At 35.1% G+C, this 24,604-nt stretch overlaps 4 protein-coding genes across 4 annotated transcripts; 1 reads left to right on the top strand and 3 right to left on the bottom strand.

Moving 5' to 3' along the window:
* The first annotated feature begins 3,482 nt into the window (after nucleotides 1-3,482).
* LOC8266383 (CBBY-like protein) lies at nucleotides 3,483-7,829 on the top strand. The gene is made up of 8 exons (XM_002511222.3): nucleotides 3,483-3,886; nucleotides 4,492-4,562; nucleotides 4,760-4,918; nucleotides 5,108-5,174; nucleotides 5,818-5,913; nucleotides 6,263-6,309; nucleotides 6,588-6,668; nucleotides 7,523-7,829. Exons 1-8 carry the CDS (start codon nucleotides 3,566-3,568, stop codon nucleotides 7,644-7,646), a joined length of 966 nt encoding a protein of 321 aa, XP_002511268.1. The 5' UTR covers nucleotides 3,483-3,565; the 3' UTR covers nucleotides 7,647-7,829.
* A 2,957-nt stretch (nucleotides 7,830-10,786) lies between these two features.
* On the bottom strand, nucleotides 10,787-12,061 carry LOC8266384. Its single transcript, XM_002511223.4, has one exon. The coding sequence runs from the start codon at nucleotides 11,678-11,680 to the stop codon at nucleotides 10,886-10,888; it is 795 nt and encodes a 264-aa protein (XP_002511269.1). The 5' UTR covers nucleotides 11,681-12,061; the 3' UTR covers nucleotides 10,787-10,885.
* A 2,170-nt stretch (nucleotides 12,062-14,231) lies between these two features.
* On the bottom strand, nucleotides 14,232-19,065 carry LOC8266386 (probable UDP-N-acetylglucosamine--peptide N-acetylglucosaminyltransferase SPINDLY). The gene is made up of 11 exons (XM_002511225.4): nucleotides 18,766-19,065; nucleotides 18,372-18,588; nucleotides 18,171-18,263; nucleotides 17,986-18,087; nucleotides 17,673-17,840; nucleotides 17,504-17,592; nucleotides 16,579-16,700; nucleotides 16,257-16,438; nucleotides 15,753-16,037; nucleotides 15,257-15,404; nucleotides 14,232-15,158 (listed from the first exon to the last, which is right to left on the bottom strand). Exons 1-11 carry the CDS (start codon nucleotides 18,960-18,962, stop codon nucleotides 14,809-14,811), a joined length of 1,953 nt encoding a protein of 650 aa, XP_002511271.1. The 5' UTR covers nucleotides 18,963-19,065; the 3' UTR covers nucleotides 14,232-14,808.
* A 1,041-nt stretch (nucleotides 19,066-20,106) lies between these two features.
* On the bottom strand, nucleotides 20,107-24,510 carry LOC8266387 (MA3 DOMAIN-CONTAINING TRANSLATION REGULATORY FACTOR 1). The gene is made up of 4 exons (XM_002511226.4): nucleotides 24,231-24,510; nucleotides 23,775-24,048; nucleotides 22,445-22,539; nucleotides 20,107-22,223 (listed from the first exon to the last, which is right to left on the bottom strand). Exons 2-4 carry the CDS (start codon nucleotides 24,013-24,015, stop codon nucleotides 20,427-20,429), a joined length of 2,133 nt encoding a protein of 710 aa, XP_002511272.1. The 5' UTR covers nucleotides 24,016-24,048; nucleotides 24,231-24,510; the 3' UTR covers nucleotides 20,107-20,426.
* Nucleotides 24,511-24,604: the final 94 nt, after the last annotated feature.

Raw genomic sequence — 24,604 nt, 5'->3', positions numbered from 1 at the left:
TTATTATTTTTTAACTTAGCATGTTTAGGTTTCCAATTCATTTTATCAAATAATGAATTTTAAAATTAAAAACAAAAATGGATGATTGCATTAAATGCTATTAAGATTGAATCTAAGATGGGCTACAACTTAATCTGTTATTCAGAGCTATCAAATAATGTTACATGTGTAATTAGTGGTCAGTAGACAAATTTCCAGAGCATAATTTTGGATTCTATAGTTATGGGATTATTTAGAAAATAGTAATGCGAAAGATGGAGACAGAGATGAGAGGGAAAATAGTGTCCTTCAATTTTGTATATACAACACTTTAGGAAAACAGTCTCCTTCAAGATTTCGAAGGTAATGAGATTAAGAAGACCATATTATTCTTACAAAGTAAATTAAAATGTTTTATATTATGGAAATCAATAAAATTTTCAAAATATTATTGAACAACGACAAAAAAATAAAAATAGTAACGGTGTTTTATTTAAAAATAAAAAAAATAAAAAATATCATATTATAATTTAAATAATTTAATTAAAAGTTAGCTTCATTGCAAATTTTTTGTCCTATTTTATTATTTTATTATGATAGATAAATCCTTTGAAACTATTTGAATTATAAAATTAAAATTATATACCTTTTGCATTATAATTTTATAATATTAACTTCTATTTTACTTTATTTTATTAATTTTACACATCTTGGGCTAATGTCTGATTCTAGATATAGTTCAAATTTAAATTAATATATTTCTCATATTTATATTTACATATAGATAATATATTCTTAAGCTTTTACGGAAAATTTGTTTAATCTATAAATTTACAATTATGTTAATTCAAAGTGAAATAATATATTTAATAATAATGACCTAATAAATAGTTGATATACTTTAATATTGATTATCATCAAATATATTATTATATCAATTTGTTAGATATATATAATAAGTATAATAAACAATTTATTTAAAGTATTTGATTAAACTTTGACTAATATAAGACATGCAAAAAGATTTTATACTAAGAATCTTCTAGTCAACCATTAAAATAGAAAAAATATGAATTAGGTTGGTGAATATTTCTTATTAGATTACAATTAATTTGCATTAGTTTTATTAATTAATTAAAAGACAAATATTTAAACTTAAGGATAAATATGATTCATAGAGCAATTCTGAAAAGTCTATACATTTAATCCAGGGATAGATATTAATAAACAAATAATATTAGTAATAAAAATAACAATAATAATAATAATTAGTTGTAATTGGGCCAGAAGAATTGTGAGCTAGCCATAATCTTTAGCCCAGAGCAGAGCCATTCAATTCATTCGGTGGTTTGAAAAGCCAATTTTAACATCGCGCCAATTGTAAGGTAGTGTAGATTTTGAGTTTAAAATTTGAAACGACGGAAGCCAAATATAAACACACTTGTTCTGAATCCTATAACCGTTCACACCAACTCCGGCGAAAAGACTTACTTCAACAGCGGCGAAAAGCAAATAAACAAATGGCTAACCTGAATAATGAAATCAATAGAGCAACTCAGGTAACGGGAGCTTGTCAAGAGAAGATTGAAGCACTCCTTCCAGACCTAATCTCCTCCAACAACATCACAGTGTCTTCTGTGAAGGAGATGAAGGCGGTGGTGACTTTGAAGAAAGAATACGGTTTCACCAAAGGTGTGAATTTGCCGCGGAATTTGGATTCGAAAACCTGGGTCTCCATAATAAAGGGCATTTTAGCCCTTCAGGTTTCCACCGAAAAACAAATTGGCCTTTAATCTACTTTTAGAGCAAATAATAGTACAGATTATATTTTTATGTCATTTTAACACCTCACTATATATAAATATAAACTGCTGCTAGTTAAGTATGATTTGACAAACCTTTTGACTTTTATTTCAAGTAGATCCCACTTTAGTGTATAAAATTACTTAAAATAATAAAATTAATAATCAAAAAATACTTAAATTTATGTTTTCTCTTTTTATAATATATTAAAATTTTTATTTTTTTTTTAATTTACATTTGTTTTATTATATGCTGGGATAAGATGTATATATTAGATAATTTGTGGTATATGTTTCAAATATATTTGGTATATATAATATATATAATTATTTTTTTGTTTATTTTTTGTATTTTTAGTATCTATATACCTGTAAATTTGACTACTACTTAAAAAGTTTCACTAATTTTTTAAAACAAGCATATTATCAAACATTATTATTACAAAATATAATTCTATTTAATTAAATTTATTTGCCAACTCAAATAGTCATTATATTGCTTGTTCATATATGGATAGCACTATTACAAGAAAAAAAATCGAATTAAATTGAATTATTAGCCAACAAGTCTTGAATAAATGCTCTATGCTATCTTCTTTATTTGCTAGTTGTGTAATAACCTAATTACTCTTTATTTGATCGTGCTATAAATTCATTCTCCTCATTATTCTTCTTACTATATACTTTTGTATATAGAGATGAAAATGAAACAATAATATCTGCACCATTACATATTAAAGTTTTTACTATATTAAAATAACAAAGTCACTATATCTTTTTTGTATATATAGCATATGTATATTATTTCAGATATAATATCAAACCCATCAGCATCACACCCATTAAAATCATCACCAAAAGCAAAAAAAAAAAATATTATTTAGAAAATTCATCAAATACCTTAAATGCATGTTTAAATATCAGTTACAATTATTTATTTCTTTAAATTTCTCAACACTAGATGGGTGAATCAGTACACCTCTTATCAAATTACTAAAACACGGTATTTTAAAAACATAATCAACAACAAATCAACATGATTCAATATATTTTCTTTTCTATTATTAACAAATAAAAAATCTACAAATTCCCTTGAAATTGGTACAAATTCTTGGCTACTGATTTCTTAACCATTTTTTTAAACACAATATTACTCAAAATTTCCTTCTTATCATCATAAATAGGATTCACTAAATTTCTTAAAATTTGAAAAGATAATATATTATATTTAAGAGAAATAGAAGAACGAGTTAAAACCATATCTAAAACAAAATCAATTACAAAATTCTATATATATATATATATCCACTGCTAAAAAAAAAACTGAAAAATACTATTAAAAATATTATCATGCAAGATAACGAGAATGTCGAAAAAGAAAGAAGAAGTGAAAATTTAAAAATTAAAATGGAAAAAAAGAAGTTAGAAGAGGAAAAAGAAAAGAAAAGAAAAGAAAAAGAGTGTAGACAAATCATAAAAATGGTATAATTAAAGTCAAGGTAAGTAAAAAAAATATATATAGTAAAAATAATATTTTCTATAAAAAGAGTATTTTATATAATTTCTCTTCGAAAAAAAAAGGCCAACCCAAACGAAAAGTCGAAAACCAACCCATAAGGAAAAGGTCCAGAACCAAAACTTGTCAGAAACACAATTCAGTAAATATGACAATAAGCGAACCGAACCTCATTATTTGTGGCTCAGTGAGAATAGAAAAGGATGAGTTGGTTTCTCAAAACCGTTAAACAGTTTGTCTTTTCCAGAAGGAACACAGAGAGACTCTCATGGCATCTAATAGCATCTCTCTTTCCTTAGCTACATTTTCGATTTCTTCTTCACCATCTTTTTCCTCATCTCAAAAAAATACTCCCATTAGTATCCTTAAATCCTGCAAAAGCAAATTGTCATCTACATTGTTTGGTACAAAAGTATGTGTGGACAAGACAAAAGCATCAAAAGCAATCAACAAGAGAAGCACTACGTCTACTGGTTTCACTTGCTTAGCTTCTGCTCTCCCATCAGCTCTTTTATTCGACTGTGATGGTGTGCTTGTTGATACTGAGAAAGATGGCCATAGGATTTCTTTTAATGATACTTTCAACGAAGTACACATTTATCCTCTCTCGTGCTTCTTTTTTCTATTTCTCTGATATTGTTTGTTTGTGCTATTTGGCTATATTTTACTTGCGTATTACTATTAAGTTAGAGGAGAATTTGACATGTTTTAACATTTTAGCAAGGGGGGTTTTGCTTTTGGTAGGGATATGTTGAATTTCATTTTTTAAGAATAGAGAAACTTCAAGCTTAATCCATTTTAGGCTTGTGCTCTATTTTGCTGTGATTTCTTATCACATCATATGAAGGGAAAATAACTTTTACCTGCAAATAGTTTGATGGATAAATGTGAGTATTAATCCAATTAAGTATTTTATTCTCAATTGAACTAATTAAACTCAGTATTGATAATTTTGGTTAGTATTCATAAACAACAGAAGACTCCAGCCATGTGTTTCGCCACTTTATTGGATAGAAAACGTAAAAAAAGAAGGAAATATTGTCCTGAATTAGGTGTTTGGTTTATATGCATATATACTGAGGTGAGCTATTGTCTTTATTCTAATGGCCTAGGAAGAGATGTTATTGGCATAATCTATGCTTTAATGAGCTTTCATCTTTAATAGATTGATATCAGACTTAATTGATTCCGCAGAGAGAATTGGGGGTCACTTGGGATGTGGATTTGTATGGCGAATTGCTCAAAATTGGTGGCGGAAAAGAAAGGTAATGTTTCCCCCTTAAATAGTTTCATTGCCTTTTTCAAGTATGACTATTTGAAAGTCTTCACAGCTTGCTTTATATATCAACACTAGGCATACTTTGGAGTGTTCATTTTGTTTCTCCTGTGTATGCTTTAAAGTCTCAACTAGAACAAAATATGCCTGATCGATTTCGTTATTAGTTGATTCTTGTCTTTTTAGGATGACAGCCTACTTTAACAAGACTGGTTGGCCAGAGAAGGCTCCGAAGAATGAAGAAGAACGAAAAGAATTCATAGCTTCGCTTCATAAGAGGAAGACCGAGTTGTTCATGGCCCTTATTGAGAAGAAATTGTTACCTCTTCGACCAGGCGTTGCAAAGTTGGTCACTACCAAATCTTTTGCTTATCTGTTTAACATTTATTTCTCGTTGCTTTAGCATTCTATGTATCACTATCAGGCTATCAATACGAATGTGATCATAATTAAGAAAATATGGTTGTTTTATCATCATATGGTAAATATGCATTTATTTTATGATCAAGAGAAGCATCTTATGAATTTTTACAGGCTGATAGATCAAGCTTTGGGAAAAGGAGTCAAAGTTGCAGTCTGCAGTACATCCAATGAGAAGGCGGTATAGATAAGCAGTTTCTACAATTTGCTTGTGCAGTTTGCCAACATAATTGAGAATAACTTTCAATGGATGTTGAATAAAAACTGTTAAAACTCATAGGCATGAAGTCATTTTTTTATGTAACCAAATTTCTTGCTTAATGCATAGCATGGTTTGTTTAACGAGCATTATGTGATGTAACTTAGCATATCAATTGTTTCACCATGCCATCACTGAAATAATGGTCATTTAAAACCATTCAACAATGTTATCACAAGCATTCCACTCTATATACAAACTCTATTTTGCAAGCTAAATATTTTAGAAACTTCCTAATAGTGCCAGTCAACGCCTCAATGTTTACACCTAGGCCATGACAAACTGAAGCAGCCAGACAATGACCACCACAGTTGTGACTGTAATTTATATCTTCAGTGAATAGTAATGTATATAATTTTTTTTAAGACCAATATATGAATTCAGAGACTTCAACCTGATTTAAGCACTTTTTTTTGTACTAGCTTTGTACTGCTCAAATTTCCTTAATCTGAACTTTAAAAATCCTGAAACAATGATTATGTTAGCTCACTGGAAACTTATATGGTGTTCTGATACTTATGTGACATTTTTGTTTTGGTAATCAAAATCTATGTCTTGATTTCAGGTCTCTGCAATAGTTTCATGTTTGCTAGGACCTGAGAGAGCAGAGAAGATCAAGATATTTGCAGGAGATGTGGTTCCCCGTAAAAAGCCTGATCCGGTATACTTTAAATCCCCCTCAGTGTTGAGTCAGTGAGTTCTTGCAATGCTATTTGATACTAACACATTTAGACTTTGGTTTTACACATTCGTAGCTGCAAGTTCATAATTTACATTATATGGTCATCTGCAAGCAAAAATTTCAAGAAGATATGTTATCATATCCTCAAATCTGTCAATTCCTGCTGCTGTAATGAAAAAATCAATATTAAAACTGAATAAAATTTGTTTTCAAGTTGCAGCTTTTGTAATATCCTTTTGTTCTTCACTTGTCGCTAGTATTCTATATTGGTGAGAAACCTTTCATCATGTGCAGCTGACCACAAAGTTGTTTCATTCCTCTTTAACAGGCCATTTACACACTAGCAGCCAACACTCTGGCTGTTGATCCTTCAAGGTATGACATGATGAATTATAATGTCCCTGTTAGGTTTCATTTTAATTATGGATTCAATGAAGTTAATAGCGATATCCCACTCGACCACTCATTTGTCAAAATCAGCTGAGCAATGCCTACTTCAAGTCCCTGCTAGTTGTTTTGTACTCTTTACATTGTCCTGCTGTCTGATTTCTTTTACGCATGTTTGATGCCCCATAATTCTATATATTGTAGTTGGAATTCCGTGGAGAGAGAATTTTTTTAATAAGTCCATTTTATGTTCTTCGTTGCTGCAGTTGTGTAGTGGTAGAGGACAGCGCAATAGGTCTTGCAGCCGCCAAAGCTGCTGGAATGAAGTGCATAGTAACAAAGAGTGGGTAAGTTACTATTCTACTGTATAAGCAGAATACCTAGCCCCTTACTTTTAACAGGAATTTGTTTTAATGAGGATGCATTTATTATGAAAAGCTTGAATACAGCACTTAATATTTGAGAGGGAGTTGCCCTCCATTTTCTTAAAGCTTTGTTTTGTAGAAAAAAGAGATTGGGAGCAATGGAGAATTTCTCAGATCCCTGGTTGGTCATAGGGCTAGTTGGTTAGGGAATGACTTCTTTGTCTGTGATGTACAGATGAATGGAAATAACATAATATGAAACTCCAATTTTGAAGCTTTCTGGAGAACTCTTCATACTAGTTGCTCATGTCCAATGATTGAAGCAATACCAGTGGTCTTGACCTAGGCCCTTGGATCACTTAACTGGCTGAAGTGCCTTTCTCAACACTATTGGAACTTGATTTCTGGACACCATGAGACGGTGTTGGCTTGACTTCACTTCCTACTACTCTCTAGAGAGTGCTGCTTATACATTCAGTTTCCTGTATAATTATTTTCCAAGTTAAAGACTGAAAAGTTGCTAGGTAATACCTTGGAAACCGAAACATTGTGTCAAGAAATCATATGGAAGGAGCAAGATAGGATACCAGAAATGAAAACTAAACACCCCTGCTTTAAACTTATGAGTAGAGATAACGGGGGTTATGTTTTTCAGGACACTGATATATGTTTGAGCCACTGGTAGTACTCATATTCCCTTGGAAATTTCTTCCACCTCACATATACTAGAAGAAAATATAAAATGAGAAATATTTCATAGTTTGACTTGTAACTACGATTTCAAATAAGAGTGTAAAATTTCATGGATATATTAACATATGAATATTGGTTTACAGTTACACAGCAGACGAGGACTTCTTAAATGCAGATGCAGTATTTGATTGCATTGGAGATCCTCCAGAAGAGTGTTTTGACTTGGCATTCTGTGGAAGCCTTCTTGAAAAGCAGTATGTCAGCTAGATCATCATGTTACCTGTGTCTCAATTCCTCAGGGTTCTGTGTATGATTTATTTTTCCCTCATTATTTTGCCTGTATTTGTAATCAAATACACCTTTATCTATTTTCTGAACCATGAAATGTAACAGAAGGCAATATGCTTTTAGCTTCTTTCTAAGTAAATACCACTCTTCTTCTTTGAACAAGAAGCAAATGTGAAATTTTCAGTGGAAACAGTAATCTGCCATGGATTGGGTTCAAATTCACTCTCATATTAAATCATGCTAAATTAATAATAAAAGATTGCGGACTGTCTTATTAAGGCTAAACATGGCATGTGGCATTTGAAAACAAATGGAGGCAGAATGAAAGGTCCACGTTAAAGCTGCCAGCCTGCCACGGTTGCTTTCTTCAACAAATGAATGAAGTTGGAGGCAAGCCGCCCAGCAATGACTTGTAGTTAATGTAAGTTTCATGTTATATTCATAAATTCCCATCTAAAATATCTCACTAGAAATTGCTCTTGTTATTGTACTGTATGATATCAACTTCAATTTTCGAGGGGGTGTGAATTCACTGACAAATAGAACGAACAGTTGTCATGATCTAAAATGCAAAGTCGAGCAAGCGAAGCATTTGGACTCTTCTTCTAGCAAGGTGTACTGTGTGCATAAAGCTGGTAAGAATGCTTTAACTCTGTTTTTCTTTTTAAGAAAAAACTTGAGTTAGTCTGGTGTATATTATAGACAAAAAGGAAAGGACAAAAGCATGGATGGTTTCGTGTGATGATGCTGATGAAGGTTGCTAAGAATTAATGGTGCTTGTTGAGGAATTTCCAGACTAGCTAGCAGACCCATTTGCCATGTATGGGTGATGGTCCTTTAATGCAAAAGAGGAAATTTAGTTGGAGACTTGAACCTGTGCATTTAAGGCCAAGTATGGAGGAGCTAGCTAAGGGTTTTAACTACTAAAAAGCTCTAGAAAAGATCATCATCTAAGTTGGCACTAACAGCTATACGGTCAACATTATTTGGTTTGCATTTCAAGGAAATTTCCCTACCTATTAGTAAATAAAGGACCAGTCTTTATCTTAGTCTCTAAATGATGAAACTCTTTTCCCAATTGAAGAGAGCAAGTTTTCAACTCCAGTCATTCAAATAAGAACTACCAGACTTTAGTTCGGTGCTAAATATTTAGTGCCAGAAATTGAGGTCTTGAATTTGAAACTTTTTTTTTTTCAAAACGTTTATTTTTTATTTTATAAAAAGAATTTTCACATTCTCTTTAAATGATGAAACTCTTTTCCCAATTGAAGAGAGCAAGTTTCCAACTCCAATCATTCAAATAAGTACTACCAAACTTTAGTTTGGTGGCTAGACATTTAGTGCCAGAGATTGAGGTCTTGAATTCGAGACTTTTTCTTTTTTAAAATGAAATAGTTTATTTTATGAAAAGAATTTTCACATTCTCTCTAACCTAACATGCTAATTATATATATTGTTAACAAAATATATATATTCGAACAAATACACTTTTTTTTGTTTGCAAAATTTAATTTAAAAATCTATGTTAGAAATTTCAAGGATTCAATTTGCTTAGGTTGTTTATCTTTGCAACCAACCTTACCCCGTTGATGCAATATGTATTCTATCCTTTTCGTGGCCAAATACGTATTATCCTTATCCAAAACACACACACACAGACACACATGCTGCGAAATTCCAAGTATAAACTGCACCACATGTATGGCTTACTCCATGTTCGAATGTTTGTACAAGGACTAGGTTGGGAAGATTCTAGGAATTCTGAGAAAAAGCTTGGCAATGTTGGAACTTCAAATTTATAAGATGAGTTGCATAAGGCTTTACATGAAGCATGCAAAACTGAAATTGATGATTTAACTGATTGTGTGTAGAACATATGTGACTTGCCACAAAACTCAACTGGGGATGCTTTATGAGAAAGATACAAACGATTTACCTATTTTTCCATTGTACATGCGATACAAATATTTATAACCGAGATGACATAATAACAAGCATTAGTTTTGTTTATTTTGTATAAAGCATTTAATTATGTAACTACTTACTAATTGGGTACTATCAAAATCAACTACTAGAATAATTATTTTAATATATAGTGCTCCATTCATCATTCAATCAAAATTATTATTGGAGGGACCAACATTAAAGCAGCTAATATATACTATTAAGCTTAAGCAAGCAATAATGCTGAAATAGAAAGATAACCCTCCCCCAAGAATATCTCCATTTGTATTGGCCAGGCACAGGCAAGAGGCTACAAAAAACAAGCTTATCCGTGCCAACGGCTACTTATCAGGCAAAAATGCAAATGCGAAAGCGACCTTGAAAAGAGCTAGAATTAATGGTCCCCTAATGACATTACATTCCCCAAACAAAACGCCATTGCCTTTCTATTCTTTAGATATTGTTTTTGCAATTGCATCCTCCTCCTCGATCATCCTTGTCATTTTCAAGTGCTTTCTCCAAATTCTCTTTGAAACTAGCTACTGTTTTTACAAAACTCCTCTTTCTTTCAACTTCAAATGCTCTTTCTTAAAACGGACATGGACCATATAATAATAGCCTTTACTTTTATATATATGCTATGTAAATAAGAATCCGAAGATAATTATTAGTACAATGTTATTATGTTGGATAGCTCTCAATTAAAATAAATATGATTATAGTTGCTTAATTTCAGTAGTGGGCTCTATGAATCTTATGTACTCGGTTATCCATGATCAATTTAATACTGCATGTAGAACTTGTAGTGACAATAGAGACCCATCTACAACTTATGAGAAATCTTTTAACTATAACCTCGTATGCATTATCTTTTAGTTAATTGATTTTTAATCATTAGTGGTTAGTGATAGTAAGTAAATCAACAAAAAACTCTCCATTAGTTTGTTGCATTAGTGAAATCAATTAATTTATATCACATGTTAATATTTAATATAATTTGTCTACAGATAATTGAAATAAAGTCTTAGTTATATTGCAAAATAGGGGATTCTACCCTACTAATACACATATGCAAGATTAGGTCTTCTATTATTATCTCATCATCTTAGCTGTTTCATATATGTCCCCAATTCATAAACCAAGTAGGATTGCATTCTTGATCATTGCCTTTCATATATCATACCATATCATCATCCTCATTTATCTTTATCAACGCCAGAATAAAACGGTACATGATTAACCCCAACACAAAATATTAAATTAAATAAAAGAAATCAATCAAAGCCGTTAATTCTTTTTTTCCTAAAGACGACTTCAGTGTCGAGGCCAAACCCATCAACTTTTTTAACGTCAACAAGCTCCGATTCTTTAAACAAATCGGTTAATGGCCCCACACTGTACAAATCATTCGCCGAATACTTATCAGCCCGCCGAGATAATGCCACGTGTATAACACAAACTCCACCAGGCTTCAACGTTCGTTCGATCTCCCCAACAAATTTCCACGGGTACAGAGCATGATCAAACACGTTAGAGAACTCAAAATCGAAAGTTTCATTCTTGAACGGCTGTGCATGGAAGTCTCCCTTAATAACAAGTGGCGGAGACGGCACCAAGTCTATTCCGATGGAGTCTGCGACTCCGATACGGCGAAGCGCCTCCACTTCTTGGCCGACACGAGCTCCAATGGATAAGGCTTTGGAAGAGTCGGACAAGAGGTTTCTTTCCTTTAAAGAAGAGAAGAATTGAGCAAAGACATTAACTTTGCGGTCCCAGTCGCGAGTTTTCCAAATCTGACGGAGTTTTGGGTTAAGGGTCTTATTGAGCTGGTGTTGGATGTATGCATTGTAGGAGGAGTAACCGGGTCGAATACGGAGACCGGAGGTGGAGGAAGTGTTGGTGGCGCTGGAGAGTTGATGTGGTGTTTCGGTGATGATGTTTACTTTACGGTGATGCGGGGTTAGGGAGGCTATGAAAATGAGGGCTGAAATGGAGAGGATGAGAGAAAGAAGGAAAGGTTTGAGGATTAGAGGGAGTTTTGAGATGGGTGTGTTTATCATCATCATCATCTTTGCATGCTTTATGAGAGAGAGAGAGAAAGAGACAGATAGAAGCCAAATGCATGCAGAGGTTTTATTTTAAGAAGCAGAAAAAAGAAAAAAAGTGCGGGCTTTACACAGCTCTAGAGGAGTTCTCTCTCTGTCTTTCTTAAAGCTCGAGAGAGAGAGTGGTGATGGTGGTGGTATAGAGAGGTAAAAGAGGGAAAGTGATAATAATATAGGGTGAGTTGTGGAGTTCCTCTTTCGTGATCAGAGTTCAGGGCTCTGTTGCGCAAGGAATTGAATCATTTTTGTTTTTGGCTTTGTTTGGAATGCGAATCATACTCTCGCCCATTGGTCTTCGATTTCTTAAATAATGGCACGTATAAAAAAAATAAATAATTATAAAAGCTAACACTCACGAGTGAATGTAACAATTTCTTTTTCCTTTTAAATTCATCTGTATATGCACCATTTATAACAATACAAAAATAAAAAATAAGTTTACCTTACCAAGTTGTGGCTCGTGAGAGTGAGGCCTAAAATCCACAGAATATTCATAAGTCTTTCCATGGGGTAGATCAATATTCAATAAATGGTGGATTAGTATAGTGTCGCTTGATATAAAGTAAAGGTAATCAAGAATCTAATCCTTATACGTGTAACCTATAGAATTTAGGCTTTCACCAAAAGGGTTGTACGTGTTACTAGTGTTGGATACTCATAATAAATGAAATAAACTAAAAAGCAGGCGTGGCTGTGCAACCGTCAGATTTACTGCTGGAAGTTGGTGAAGAACGATAGATAGATAGAATAGAAAAACCATTCATATGTATTGCCCTTAATCATGGTTGAAATGAAAATTAGCTCCAAAAAGTCAGGATGCCACTAAGCCGTGTTCCTTGATGCGTTTGAACGTGGCTAATATTTTGTGGACGCTTAGGAAAGCCATAGCTTCAGAGATGGTGGCGAAATTGCGGAAATAAGTGGCACCACAACATAGATGCCTTTAAAAATACAATACATAAGTAATGGTTGGGTAGTGATGTGTACTAATTCTGTCAAATACTCTCATATCCGCTGCATTATATACCCACTTGCTATTTCCTTTAAATTCCCACCAAAAGATGCAAACAACAAGAATTCTCACTCAATGCGGCTGCATGAAGAAGGGCGCACAGAGAATAATAGTCCAAAGACCAATCACTTGAGCTATTCAAAGGCACTCCAAAGTTTCTTTTCAAGTTTTTAATTCGTTTTTTGGTTGACACTTTTGATGTCAACTCTTGAGTTGTAATTCTCCCCACAAATGGAAATTATTTCGTTTGTAGATTACTCAACAATGAATGATATTATTTTTTGTTTCAAAAATATTTGCAAAGAAATTATTACTAAAATAGCTCCAAAATATAGATATGATCAATTAATAAGGTCTCCATTTTTCTATACCAAAAGAGGTATCGGATACAATCACTATAATTATTTAAAAAATTTCTTTTTATAAATATATTAAATTCATATAACTCATTTGTGTAAGTCAAAACTTTTTTTATTTTTTTATTTTTTACTTCATTTATGGAAAAAAAAAAAAAAAAAAGAGCAATAGACATAATTACTCTACTATGATTTCGAACCCACCTAGCTTGTAACCTCGTCTGATATTCTTGTTTCTCTTCCACAGCGACAAGAGGAAGAAAGGACTTACATTCTTCAATCTACAGAACCATACTTTCATTGTATCCTTTGGACTTGCATAGATGGCTAAGTTGTTTAGGTTGCCTTCGCCATATTCGGCTTCCAAATACCATTGCCTTGTTATCATGGTGCACCAAATTCATACTCTTACCAAGCTAATGGCTGCATCACCAAATTCTTCAGACAAATATTCAAAAAAGAATTGACGTCAACATATATGTATCACGTACGCCACATTGTTTAGTAATTTTCTTTTAGTTGCCGGTTGTATATATAGAACTAACTCCGGGTCTGGGCTGTTTCCAACTCGTCGTCCCTTTCCAGACCTATTGTTCAGCACCCACAATATAGCTAAAATTATGGGCAACAGAAGCGCAAAACCACGGTTATCACTTTCTGCAATATCTGCTATTTGCTGTGCAGCCATAGCAGAATCACAGGAACTTAACATAGATAACTTGGCACCAGCCACAGCCATTTTTCTTCAACGCAGTCCAACTTATACAAGTTTTTGAGTTGGTAACGCTTCCAGTTAGGTCCTTTACTGGGATAAGTGATGCAGGTCTTTCAATTTCTTGGTAGGTGAAATGTTTTGTAGGAGCCTTAATGCTCAGGCATCCAGGAACTGCATGGTCAACGCTGCCAGAGTTATTGCCGTTAGGAGTTTCTTTGCTGTAACTTTTTATTTCTAAAAATGGAAAGACTGGCAACGGAATTATGCAGGTTAGGATATAATAGAGCCCTAAAGCCGTTGGCAGAACTATACTCTCTAGATTCCTCTCTTATCAAAGTCTCCCGACACAGTAGTTACTAGTTAGTGAGCTTACGGCCCAACTTGGCCCTCTCGTCAATGCCAGAAACTGGTTACAGTTGCTAAATAAAAAGCTCAGATCCAAATCAGCCGCAACAAGCGTCTAGGCTCATCTAGATTGTTCCGACACTGGCCACAAATGCCGAATCTTTCAAACAATCAAATAACCACCCACTTGGCGTGGCTCTGTCCAAGCGCTCATATCATTTTTCATCCTTCTACATAATAATAGATCAGCTGCCTAGATTGGGCAGTTAATTTAACTTCCCTACAAATCAGTATCATTACGATGTAAGTACATGCCTCTTCTTTACCTAGTTTCCTCCAGGAAATAGATGAAATTGAAAACCAACCAGTTGCTCAGTGTCGGCATTAATATAGAAATCAGGTATACTTGCAAGATGGACCTTCGGCCTTTGTTGAAGAGCCCTGTCTTTCGAAATTTTTTAGCTCTCAAGAACAACCCAGGGAAGTAGGAACAGTGGTTTCCGTTTCAAAAATTAAGCATGACTATGATACAGGGACAGACACCTAACAAAAATTTACTCCTAACAAATGATATACGTAATTCATGACCCTCATTTCAGGAAAGCAGGTTACCTCCCTCAAGTTCAACTTTGAGTAAATAGCAATCCTGAAGAAGACACCAGGACTAGCCTGCATGCAATCTACACATGGTCATTGCTTTTATCATGTTGGATTTGGCTGCATCCAGTAATGGGTCTGCCTGGAGAGCTTTATCAAAACAGAACTTGGCCTCCTCCCATTGACTTTCTGCTACAAACACGAGACCAAGATTGTTATATGCAGGAGCATAGCCAGGCCGGAGTTCCAGAGACTTTGTAAACATTGCCTTAGCACGTTCATATTGTTTTTGCTGGCGATAGAGATTTCCAAGGTTAGAAAATATTGTATGTGCTTGTTCAGATGCCTCACAAGCCAAAGCCTGTTTATATACATCTTCAGCTCGTGATGATTCCTCTGATAATTGAAGCGAGACACCTATATCATATAAAATACTGTAAGGGGAATCCTGAAAAGGAAAAATATTTAGCTACCAAAAGGAACAAGGATATGGAAGGTCATTAATATGCAAATACCAAGATTTGACCACGCATAGCTGCACTCTTTAAAATGAGTAACTGCAACTTTGAGATACTTCTGTGCTGTTTCAAATTGTCGGGAACAGAGACAATGCATGCCGAGCTGGTGCCACTGCACTCCATCATCCGGGTCCTCCGCTATTGCCTGATTCATTTGTCCATGAATGACGAGAGGATCAATAGAAGTTATACATGAAAACTCATTTCACATAACGCCACTCAATAACTGGAAAATAACAAGCGATCTATTCTGAATCATGGTAAAAACATTAAAGTAGTCAAATGCTCCAAAAGTTTCAAAATAAGACCACGTTTATCAAAACATAGTCATTGTTATTCACGAGGGAAGAAACAACAAACTCCAGAAAAGATGAAAATGAGCACATGCAATTGATTTTTTTTAATAGGAAGTATGTTGAGTTTCTTGCATTATATAATAATCTGAATTGATTTTGTTTAAAGGAAAAAGTAAAACTGCTTGGCAAGAAGTTACCTGCTTTAAACTGTAGAGAGCACGCTCTTCTACATCCGCCAACTCATTTCGTTCAGTTTCAAATGCTGCTGCAATCTCATGCTGGGCTTTGTGAACCATGGCAAGTCCTGCCCATGCAATAGGAAATTCGATAGGAACAGATTCTCCTTCTCTCAAAATGGAAGCCATTTCATTTCCAGCCCAGGAAAGCTGTTCATTGGGATCTTGAGACCTTTCTGCATCCTTGATTCGTTGGACTGCCACAGCATATCTAGTACACATACAGTTGGGCTCCAATTTAGCTGACTGAAAAGGAATAGACAGAGTGAATAAGTAAAAGACAACTTCAATTTTAACAGAAAGAAGATCCAGAGATAACGATGCAACTAGAAGCATGCATCAGTAGCAGCCTTTTGAAATAAAAGAAAATTTCCAGTGTCCATTGCCAAAAAAGGCCATAAAAGAAAACAATGAACAACCTCAACAAAGAAGCAATAAATGACTGTAGCAATGAGCCATGAGCACCTTCTCCAAGCACTTGCTGGAACTTCTGTAGTCACCAGTCAAGTAATATGCATTAGCAAGATTTGCCCATAAATGTGCTGCTTTAGGATCCACTTTCAGTCCAGCTAGTAGACATTCCATTGCAACATGGACAGGTTCAGCCCAGTATACAGAAGCACCTTCACCAGCATTTGCCCCAGGACCTAAAAATTTAGCAGGAGACTTATAGTCATAGAAATTCCTTAACCATTGATGATTAACCAAGTGACTCATCAAGTGACAAATCTCACAAGAGGTCAATACAGCTCAAGAATCATGGAGCCAAAACTCACTGAAATCATACCTGCAACAACTGACCCATATTTACAAAGAAGAAGGGCAGCATAGTTGACAAAGGCAGCAGGATGATTTTGATCTTTAAGGATCAACTCTTGAAAACATTTTGCTGAAAGCTCCAAATCTCCACTGCAAGATCAATTAACTAGTTATGTTTTGAGTGATTATAGCCTCAAGAAAAATAATTGAAACCACTATTGTATGGATTCATTATTATACAAGCTGTAAAACTTGATCCAGACATCTAAATGTAAATGAATGACACTAGCTTTACACAGAATGGATAACAAACCATAACAGTGAAAATGTTTTATTCCGACTCGATAAGCAAAAAAATTTATGAGCAATAAAAAAAAGGAATACATTTTAGCTATCACAAGAAGCAATTGAAGATGGCATAAGAACAGAATATAATCAGCTTTATGACCCATCATTCTTCAGCCTTTGTAGAAATTTCATAATTTGTATTAAATCTTCATTTTCTCAAACTTACCAAGGTTGATGACTACTGATGCTTACAAAGTGAATTAAAAATTTTGTTTTTTTGAGACAAAATTGCAGAAGCATGAAAGAATGTGAATCGATGCATGCACAGCAAAACTGCTCCATATAATTCAGAAACTGGTAATTAGTAAAAGTGCCTACAAATTACCATTAGTCGGTATTGACATATTCCATATCCAGATCTAAAATAAAGTTGGATATTGTAGTTTTATATCTTGTAAATTGTGCAGTATATACTTTATCTAGCATATTTTTCGCATAATTTTTCTCTTTTCCTTTTACTAATGACATAAGAATTTCAAACTTGTCCTCTTCAATCTTCTTGTATTCATGACTCTACCAGTGCATCCTCATCTCACAGCTAACAATTCTTCTCTAAGCCAGCATCTATGATGGACAAGAGCACAACATAGTTGCCATCATCTTACCTCTGAAGGTACGCAATCCCCAGGTTTCCAAGGCAATCATAGTTGCTAGTATCCATTGCCAACAATGAAGACCAAACTGAAATGGCACTCTATAAAGAAAAGATGAACTCCATATCAGACCATAACGAGTATAAACACGTGACATATGTAGACCAGATTGTTCTTTTACCTGCAAACGACCTGATTTGAGAAGTATCAAGCCCAGTGTGTTCCAGACAGCTGCTTGTCTTACATCTGATTGCATTGATTCCTTCATTCGAGAAAGGACTTCTTCAAGCTCTTCAGCTTCAAGTTCTTTATCCAAACTATTATCAGAAGAATTTTCAAGGAGAATACACTGGAGAGTTGATGACATATTTTAGGAATTAGCAACCATGGGAAATTATACTGTAAGTGGATTCAAAAGATTATAATAATGACAAAGAATTTTCTTTTTTTAATTGTTTAAGAAAAGTTAATAAGAAGACAAAATGCTAGTGCACCTGAGCATGGTGAATTTGAACTAGTGACAGGAACTCCGGTCTAGCAACCTCAGCCTCACTGCGCAGCAATATCTCTTCTGCCTTCTCATAAGCAAAAACTGCCTAAAGGAATTACCAAAACCAATGAAACAAACATCACATATACCAGCCAAAGCGCAATGATTTAGACATGTTTCAAAATTCACCTTTTGAGGTTGACCCAACCTTTGATACATTAGACCAAGAATAAAATGCGCATGAGCATTTTTAGGCATCTTCTTTGCAACATGCACCAAACCCTAAATATGTGAAGAAAGACGTCAATCTAAACAAAGCGCACATTCTTTTTTTTTATTATTATTATTGAGCAAAACTGAAGCACCAAGTGATATAATAAAGATACTGACAGTTTTAAGACTGCTGACTTTTTCTTCACGGGAAGAGATAGGACCTTGACCAGGCTGATCAGCGTCAATGTCAGGTCCATAATCAAGAGAAGCATCTAATTTGCTATTTCTCGAACGACATTTCCCTAATTTGTTCAATTTTTTACCTTCAAATTCCACTGTGTCCCCTTCTTTACACGCGACGCTACTTTTATCTTGACTTTCATCATTTGTCAACCTACACCACATTTAAAACCTCAATTTACGCTCAACAACGAAGCGAGGCTGAACCTAAATAACTAAGCGCGATTGTCAATTATCAGGAGATTCACTTAGAAACACTATTCCGTTATATCGTTTGAAATAGCTGCAAACAGAGCATTTAGCATTATAATCTCCAAGTTATAAGCTATACCTGCTGAGGTCTGGAACTGAGAGGTTAACAGAATCGTTAGTGTCTGTTTCAGGAGGATTGGCGTTAAGGTCTGCCAAAACGACGAGCTTGGGAGGTTGAGCCGCCTTAGAGGAGTCATCCAAGGAGGTCTCCATAGCGTTGAGTTCAGTTTTAATAGGTGTTGCTGCGGCCTGAGATTGAGACTCCGGTTCAGACATTTTCCAGTTTTTTGCGATAGACAGGACGGGAGGACTGAGGAGGATGACTTGAATAAGGTTATGCTGTGGTCGTTTAGGTTTTTCCAGGGAGATGTTTGGTTACGGGAATATTGGCGTGGCTAGATGATTATTGGGCTGGGCTGGGATTTGGAATTTGAGTATTAGGAATGTCGGTTTCGTTCTAACATTTAAAGGTGTAAAGGCCTTCATCGTCAAAATCATGATACATTCAACTAAATACACTAAAATCAAATAAATCTACTTTTTTTTTCGGAAATAAAACCTATTTTAAGAAATTAAGTATTGTTATGTTCTTAATATTTTACTACCAAACAATATAATATAATTTATATCACCCTTATAAGTTATATTTTTATAAAAAAGTACAAAAATATGTGAATCTGTTCGACCCTTTTATATTATATATCAGACAAGTGGCATGTGAATTTATTTTTTACACTTTAACATTATATATCTCTCTTATTTGATAAAATATCAATAAATCGATAGTGCTTGTCGATTAAGTCAATTTGTCAAAATATTCCTAAATATGTAAAGTTATCTTAAGATTTTATTTCCCATCCCTAATGGAAGTAACAGAATATGTATTATATTAACTTTAAAGTAACCGTTATACTTACTTTCATGCTAAATCATTTAATAAACGATTTCATTATATTAAAATATTTAATTATATAAATTTAACACTAACACCTACATAATGTAACATGCATAGCACTTTCGGCTAATAGAATCCTCTAAGGTCAAAACGTCAAAGCACATACACATCTACGTCTTATCCGAGTCTCAGCTCTTGTCAAAATCTCACAAGACAGTTGAGTTGAAATCCCATTCATGCAACTCCTGCCCAGTTCTTTTTTTTTTTTTTTTTCCTTACGACAAAGAAAAAAACAAAAGAAAGAAAAAGAAAACCACACCTTGGAAAATCAATCCAAGTTTCATATTTTCACCAGATTTTAGCATATGGAACTTTTCATCGTCCTCGTGCTGACCATAACCAAGTAACAAGCCTGGAATTGCTAGCAACCATATAAATGGCCCTAGCCCTATGCAACAAGACACTAAGATTTCCTCTATAACAATTCAAAAAATGAAAATAAAGGACTTCAGCAGGAGGGGCAAATAAAAGTATCATCCTACCATCATATTGCATGTAATAGCAGCAACATTTCATATCCCCTCATCAGCATACATCTTAAGGAACATACCCCTAAATCTATGTTAATAGTAATAACAAAGAACCAACTTTATACATTGGCTGGGATCCACAAGAATCTCCATCAGATGACCACAGGGAATAAAGGAGAAAAAAACATCACAAGGAATCAAACACTCCATATCCATCTATCGACCTTTTGAAGCACAGAGATGATTAAACAGAAGTACAATGGGATAACAGGCAACAGCAAACATGAGAGAGACTGACAGAAATATACGTTCATCTCAAGTAGCTGCAGCCAAAGATGACCCGAAAGATGCTAGGAGCCAGCCCTTCCTCTGAGCATACTCCACATAGAAACTGAATTTCTCCTTTGCATTTGGAATGTCGAGTGCGAGATCATCAAGCCCATCCTTGATGCGAGTGAAGCCCTTGGTCATTTGATTGATAGTAATCAGACCTTCATCAAAACATGCCTGTAGCAGATCAAGCATCCTATCATTCTTCTTTTCCATAGCCATAACCAATGCCTTCTTCACCACCTCATGGTTAAAGAAAGGCATTCCTAGATCACGGATGCATTGGCAAGCCTCATTCACAACACCCCCACTTTCATACTCCTCCAGTAACTTCATTATCTTGTCCTTTGCATCCTCCACAGCCCAGCCAGTTCCACCTCCCCAACATCTCAGGATCCTCTCACCTGCATGGCGGGCAGCAATAAGTGATCGAGCCATATACACAGTCTCAGTCCCACTGCAATTTGGTGGCAGTTTGCTGCCTATCTCCTCTAGATTCAATGGAGCCAAGACATCATCAATCACAGCCCTAGCCAGAAAAAGAGCAAGTTCATTTGAAGCATCCAAAATGTCTAGTGCTGTATCTTCTGCAGATTCCAGGAGCATGACAAAGCCATTAACTATATCTTCAGTCGAGAAAATCTCAATGTGAAGTGCTGAAAGTAGAACAGATGCCATTTCTTTCTCCCTATTCTTCCTGTCCATAGCAAGGGTAATGAGCTTTTTCAAGAAAATTGGATTAAACTCAGGCATGCCAAGATCTTCCAGACTTCGGATTAGTTCAGGAATGTCATCTGACAGAAAATACTCATGAATTATTGTAACAATCTCCTCCTTGTATCCCCTCAACCTTTTGTCTTCAGCTTGTCCTAGTCCATCTTCGCTGGATGATTTCATGAATGAAGCATCCAGCCATCCCTCAGATATACCCTTGGGAACAAGGGATTGGAACAAAGCTTTTGCAGAAGGAATGTCAAGAGCAAGGTCATCGAGGCTTTCAGCTAACCGAGCAAAACCCTTCACCATTTGACTGGAACTTATCAAACCTTCCTCAGAAGCTTCCTTGAACAACTTTAATATAAGTGGTTCAGCAGTTCGTATCTCCATGGCAAGGATTATAGCCCTCTTAACAACCTCATGATGAAAGAATGAAACCCCCAATTCCCTTATGCACCTGCATGCCTCGAAAGCATCCCCATTCTCCACATACTCCCTCAACAGATCAGAAATCTTTTTCTTTACTTCCTCAACAGTAATGTGAGTGCTACCGCCCCACCTCCTCTCCACAAGTTCTGCATGGTGTGGAGCTGAGAGATAGCTCTTCTCAGCAGTTTGCAGAACCTGAAATCCCTTTGAGGACTCTGGAAGGGTCTTCTTTGCTCTAGTGAGGAAAGCTGGAGGAAGAATATCATCTACTACAGCACGAGCTATGAATAAAGCAAGGATATCAACTGCATCCAGTATGTCCACAGCAAGATCATCAGCAGACTCAAGAAGTATGACAAACCCATCCCTAATTTGAGATGAAATGATGACATCAGCATACAGTGTAGACAGCAAAACAGAAGCCATTTCCTTCTCCTTATCATGTCTGTCCATGGCCATGGAGACAAGCCTCTTAATAAAGTATGGATGATATTGGCTCGAACCAAGTTCCCTGAGGTCAGATGCTGCCACTTCCACATCACCAGTACTAAAATACTCCTCTATTATAGAAACAACAGCCTTCTTGTACTCATCTAAAGGGTCAGAGATAGTTGCCCCAACAAGCTGATATGGCTCCTGTTCACAATAAGAAAGCACATAGCAATGTAGATTGTTGGACGTGTCGTTAAAAGTGTTTACAAATGAAGCAAAGAAGGTACAATGCAGGAAGGGGGAGGGAGAGCCCCAGCGTAAAAGTAAGCTCTTAGCATAAGGGCTGCCCACAAACTGAATTTTACCCAATAGGACATACATCAAGAATGGGAAGGACAAAATCAAATTGCAGAAATAGCAATTACCTCACCACTGTCATAGTTGGGATCATTCCTATCAATATGGGATTCACCATCAGTATCAAGCAATTTCCCCCACGTGCCCTTGCCGCCACCACCCTCTGCCACCATTAATTCGAGATGCTAATCACTAATCAGGACATAACTAAACATTTCACTCAAATGCATTCCTGCAAACATATACTTACACCAAGCATGAACAGCAACAGGAATCTAAGAACTAAAAATTTTCAAAAGACCACAAGGCTCTGTCATCAGTTAATGAAAACAACGGATACAGGCTGCTCCTGGCAACTTAATGCAGCATGAGTATCTACTTTGCCACATATTTGACATAATGTCATTTCTTTCCCATTTATGTGCTTTAGGTAATTTTTCCAGTCAGCAAAGGAAATCAGTCATTTTCATTGGAATCAAAAATACCCAAGGCAGGCATTTAATGAAATTAAATGGACAATGTAACTATACTAAATAAGTTAGTTATTGGGCATGTAAATGATTGCATCTCCAAGAAATTGAAGCAGCATCCTTCAGCGTCTCCAACATGTTCAAACCAGCAAAAACAAATCCATAGAAACTCTCAATTGATGGGGATAATAGTTTACGAAACTACATAGTCGATATTTTGATCATAAGATATTTGTGTATTTATTTCGTTTTTAATTTGGTCATATTAAACCAATATGCTGTGGAATGAATATTTGAGTCAGAAATTGAACGAACATGATGAAAGCTATAACATTCATGCTTAAAACATTTCAAAGACAACATTCTTTTTCATGATTCAGATGAAAACAAACAATACATATAAATTTGACTAGCATGCTACCAGAGAAAAGCTTCCTATGCTTTACTTAAAAAAGAAAAAACTTCATAAATTGATATCATATACTCCTCGAAACAAATGCTGCAACCTTCCATCATTTGCGCAATTTCCAGGCTGGCAGTCGCAGTTAAGTGTGCCAAAAGTAACAGCATTCATGATTTTCTTACAGTTAGCACAATATAATACAGCAAACTAGAATGGAATTGCATCGGATCATTATTAAGTCTTCCAAGTGCCGAAAAATAGCAAAACAATTCAAAGTTGTGAGAACCAGCGGATATCATCTTTCCACCAGCAATATATTTTAGATATATAAATTGGTATAATCAAATGTCAATCCTACCAAACAAATATACTATTTAGGTTTAAAATACTGATACATAAAAAAATGTGTGGGAGCATCCAGGCTACTTGCCGAATAAATCTGCCCATTGCTTGAACATAAAACAATAACATTGCACCGTATCGTATAGCTTATAATAATGACGCATATAAATATCAAACACATACCCTTCTTCACGCGAATAAACTTCCCAGAATGCGACCGTCGAACATGCCTTACAGCAATCCCAGCATTTGGAGCTTTACCAGCTGCGGGAACTCTTAATTGATGCTCAGTAAGCAAGGATGACGGAGATTTTGGTGATGATGACAAATTCTTTGGAGACGACGACAAAATCTCCACATTGTGACTCGCCAATTTCAGCATTTCCCTTTGCTCTTCCGTCAAAAAAGCCTCACTTGTCGCCATATTCTAAAGCTTCTCACAAATTGTATACCGTCACTAAAGAAATAAATAACACCATCAGAATCATCAAGAAAACAATAAAATAATGTGAAACCTAAGATTTAAAAGTTCACTTTCCCTCCTTTTCTCAGGAACCAAACAGATATGCGGCCAATTACAAATATTAAAAAAAGAAAAAAAAAAAAAAAGAATACAGGAGAGAGAGGAAGATAGAGAACCTGTAAATAAAACTTGAGAAGGATTCAAATAGAAAAACCCGAATCCGACACTTCAGTGCTTGGCCCGGATCTCGAGCCAAGGCAAAAGAAGCAATCGGATCTCACCAAGAAGGTGCGTCCTGATCCGGTACCAAAATGATAAAAGAAAGAAGGAGTGAATAAAAACAAAATCTCAAGGAAGAAAATATTTAAAACCCTAAATCAATGGATCAAGGAAGTTTGTGTTTCAATGGTGTCTTTATCTGTTAAGGAATAAGAGAGAGAAATGGATGAGAACGAAAGGGAGAGGGCGAAAAGAGTATTTATAGGGAGGCTGCGTTACGGGTACACGTAAGGGGGTTTTTCAGAATATTATCGCTTTGTGTGTCCACGTG

Source organism: Ricinus communis, chromosome 4 (genome assembly GCF_019578655.1).
Source record: "Ricinus communis isolate WT05 ecotype wild-type chromosome 4, ASM1957865v1, whole genome shotgun sequence".
NCBI classification, from domain to species: Eukaryota; Viridiplantae; Streptophyta; class Magnoliopsida; order Malpighiales; family Euphorbiaceae; genus Ricinus; species Ricinus communis.
The sequence above is the reverse complement of the archived record's forward strand: the minus strand, read 5'-3'. Positions and strand labels throughout refer to the sequence as shown.

Excerpts from the sequence above, each read along its gene's own strand:
- LOC8266383 (XM_002511222.3), top strand. The coding sequence starts at position 3,566 with ATGGCATCTAATAGCATCTCTCTTTCCTTAGCTACATTTTCGATTTCT. Across the intron at positions 6,310-6,587 it reads CTGGCTGTTGATCCTTCAAG|TTGTGTAGTGGTAGAGGACA; the intron begins GTATGACATGAT and ends TCGTTGCTGCAG. Across the intron at positions 6,669-7,522 it reads TGCATAGTAACAAAGAGTGG|TTACACAGCAGACGAGGACT; the intron begins GTAAGTTACTAT and ends ATTGGTTTACAG.
- LOC8266384 (XM_002511223.4), bottom strand. The coding sequence starts at position 11,680 with ATGATGATGATGATAAACACACCCATCTCAAAACTCCCTCTAATCCTC.
- LOC8266387 (XM_002511226.4), bottom strand. The coding sequence starts at position 24,015 with ATGGCGACAAGTGAGGCTTTTTTGACGGAAGAGCAAAGGGAAATGCTG. Across the intron at positions 22,540-23,774 it reads GTTTATTCGCGTGAAGAAGG|AGGGTGGTGGCGGCAAGGGC; the intron begins GTATGTGTTTGA and ends TAATGGTGGCAG. Across the intron at positions 22,224-22,444 it reads CCAACTATGACAGTGGTGAG|GAGCCATATCAGCTTGTTGG; the intron begins GTAATTGCTATT and ends TATTGTGAACAG.
- LOC8266386 (XM_002511225.4), bottom strand. The coding sequence starts at position 18,962 with ATGTCTGAACCGGAGTCTCAATCTCAGGCCGCAGCAACACCTATTAAA. Across the intron at positions 18,264-18,371 it reads AAGTCAGCAGTCTTAAAACT|GGTTTGGTGCATGTTGCAAA; the intron begins GTCAGTATCTTT and ends TCACATATTTAG. Across the intron at positions 17,841-17,985 it reads TTCAAATTCACCATGCTCAG|TGTATTCTCCTTGAAAATTC; the intron begins GTGCACTAGCAT and ends TCAACTCTCCAG.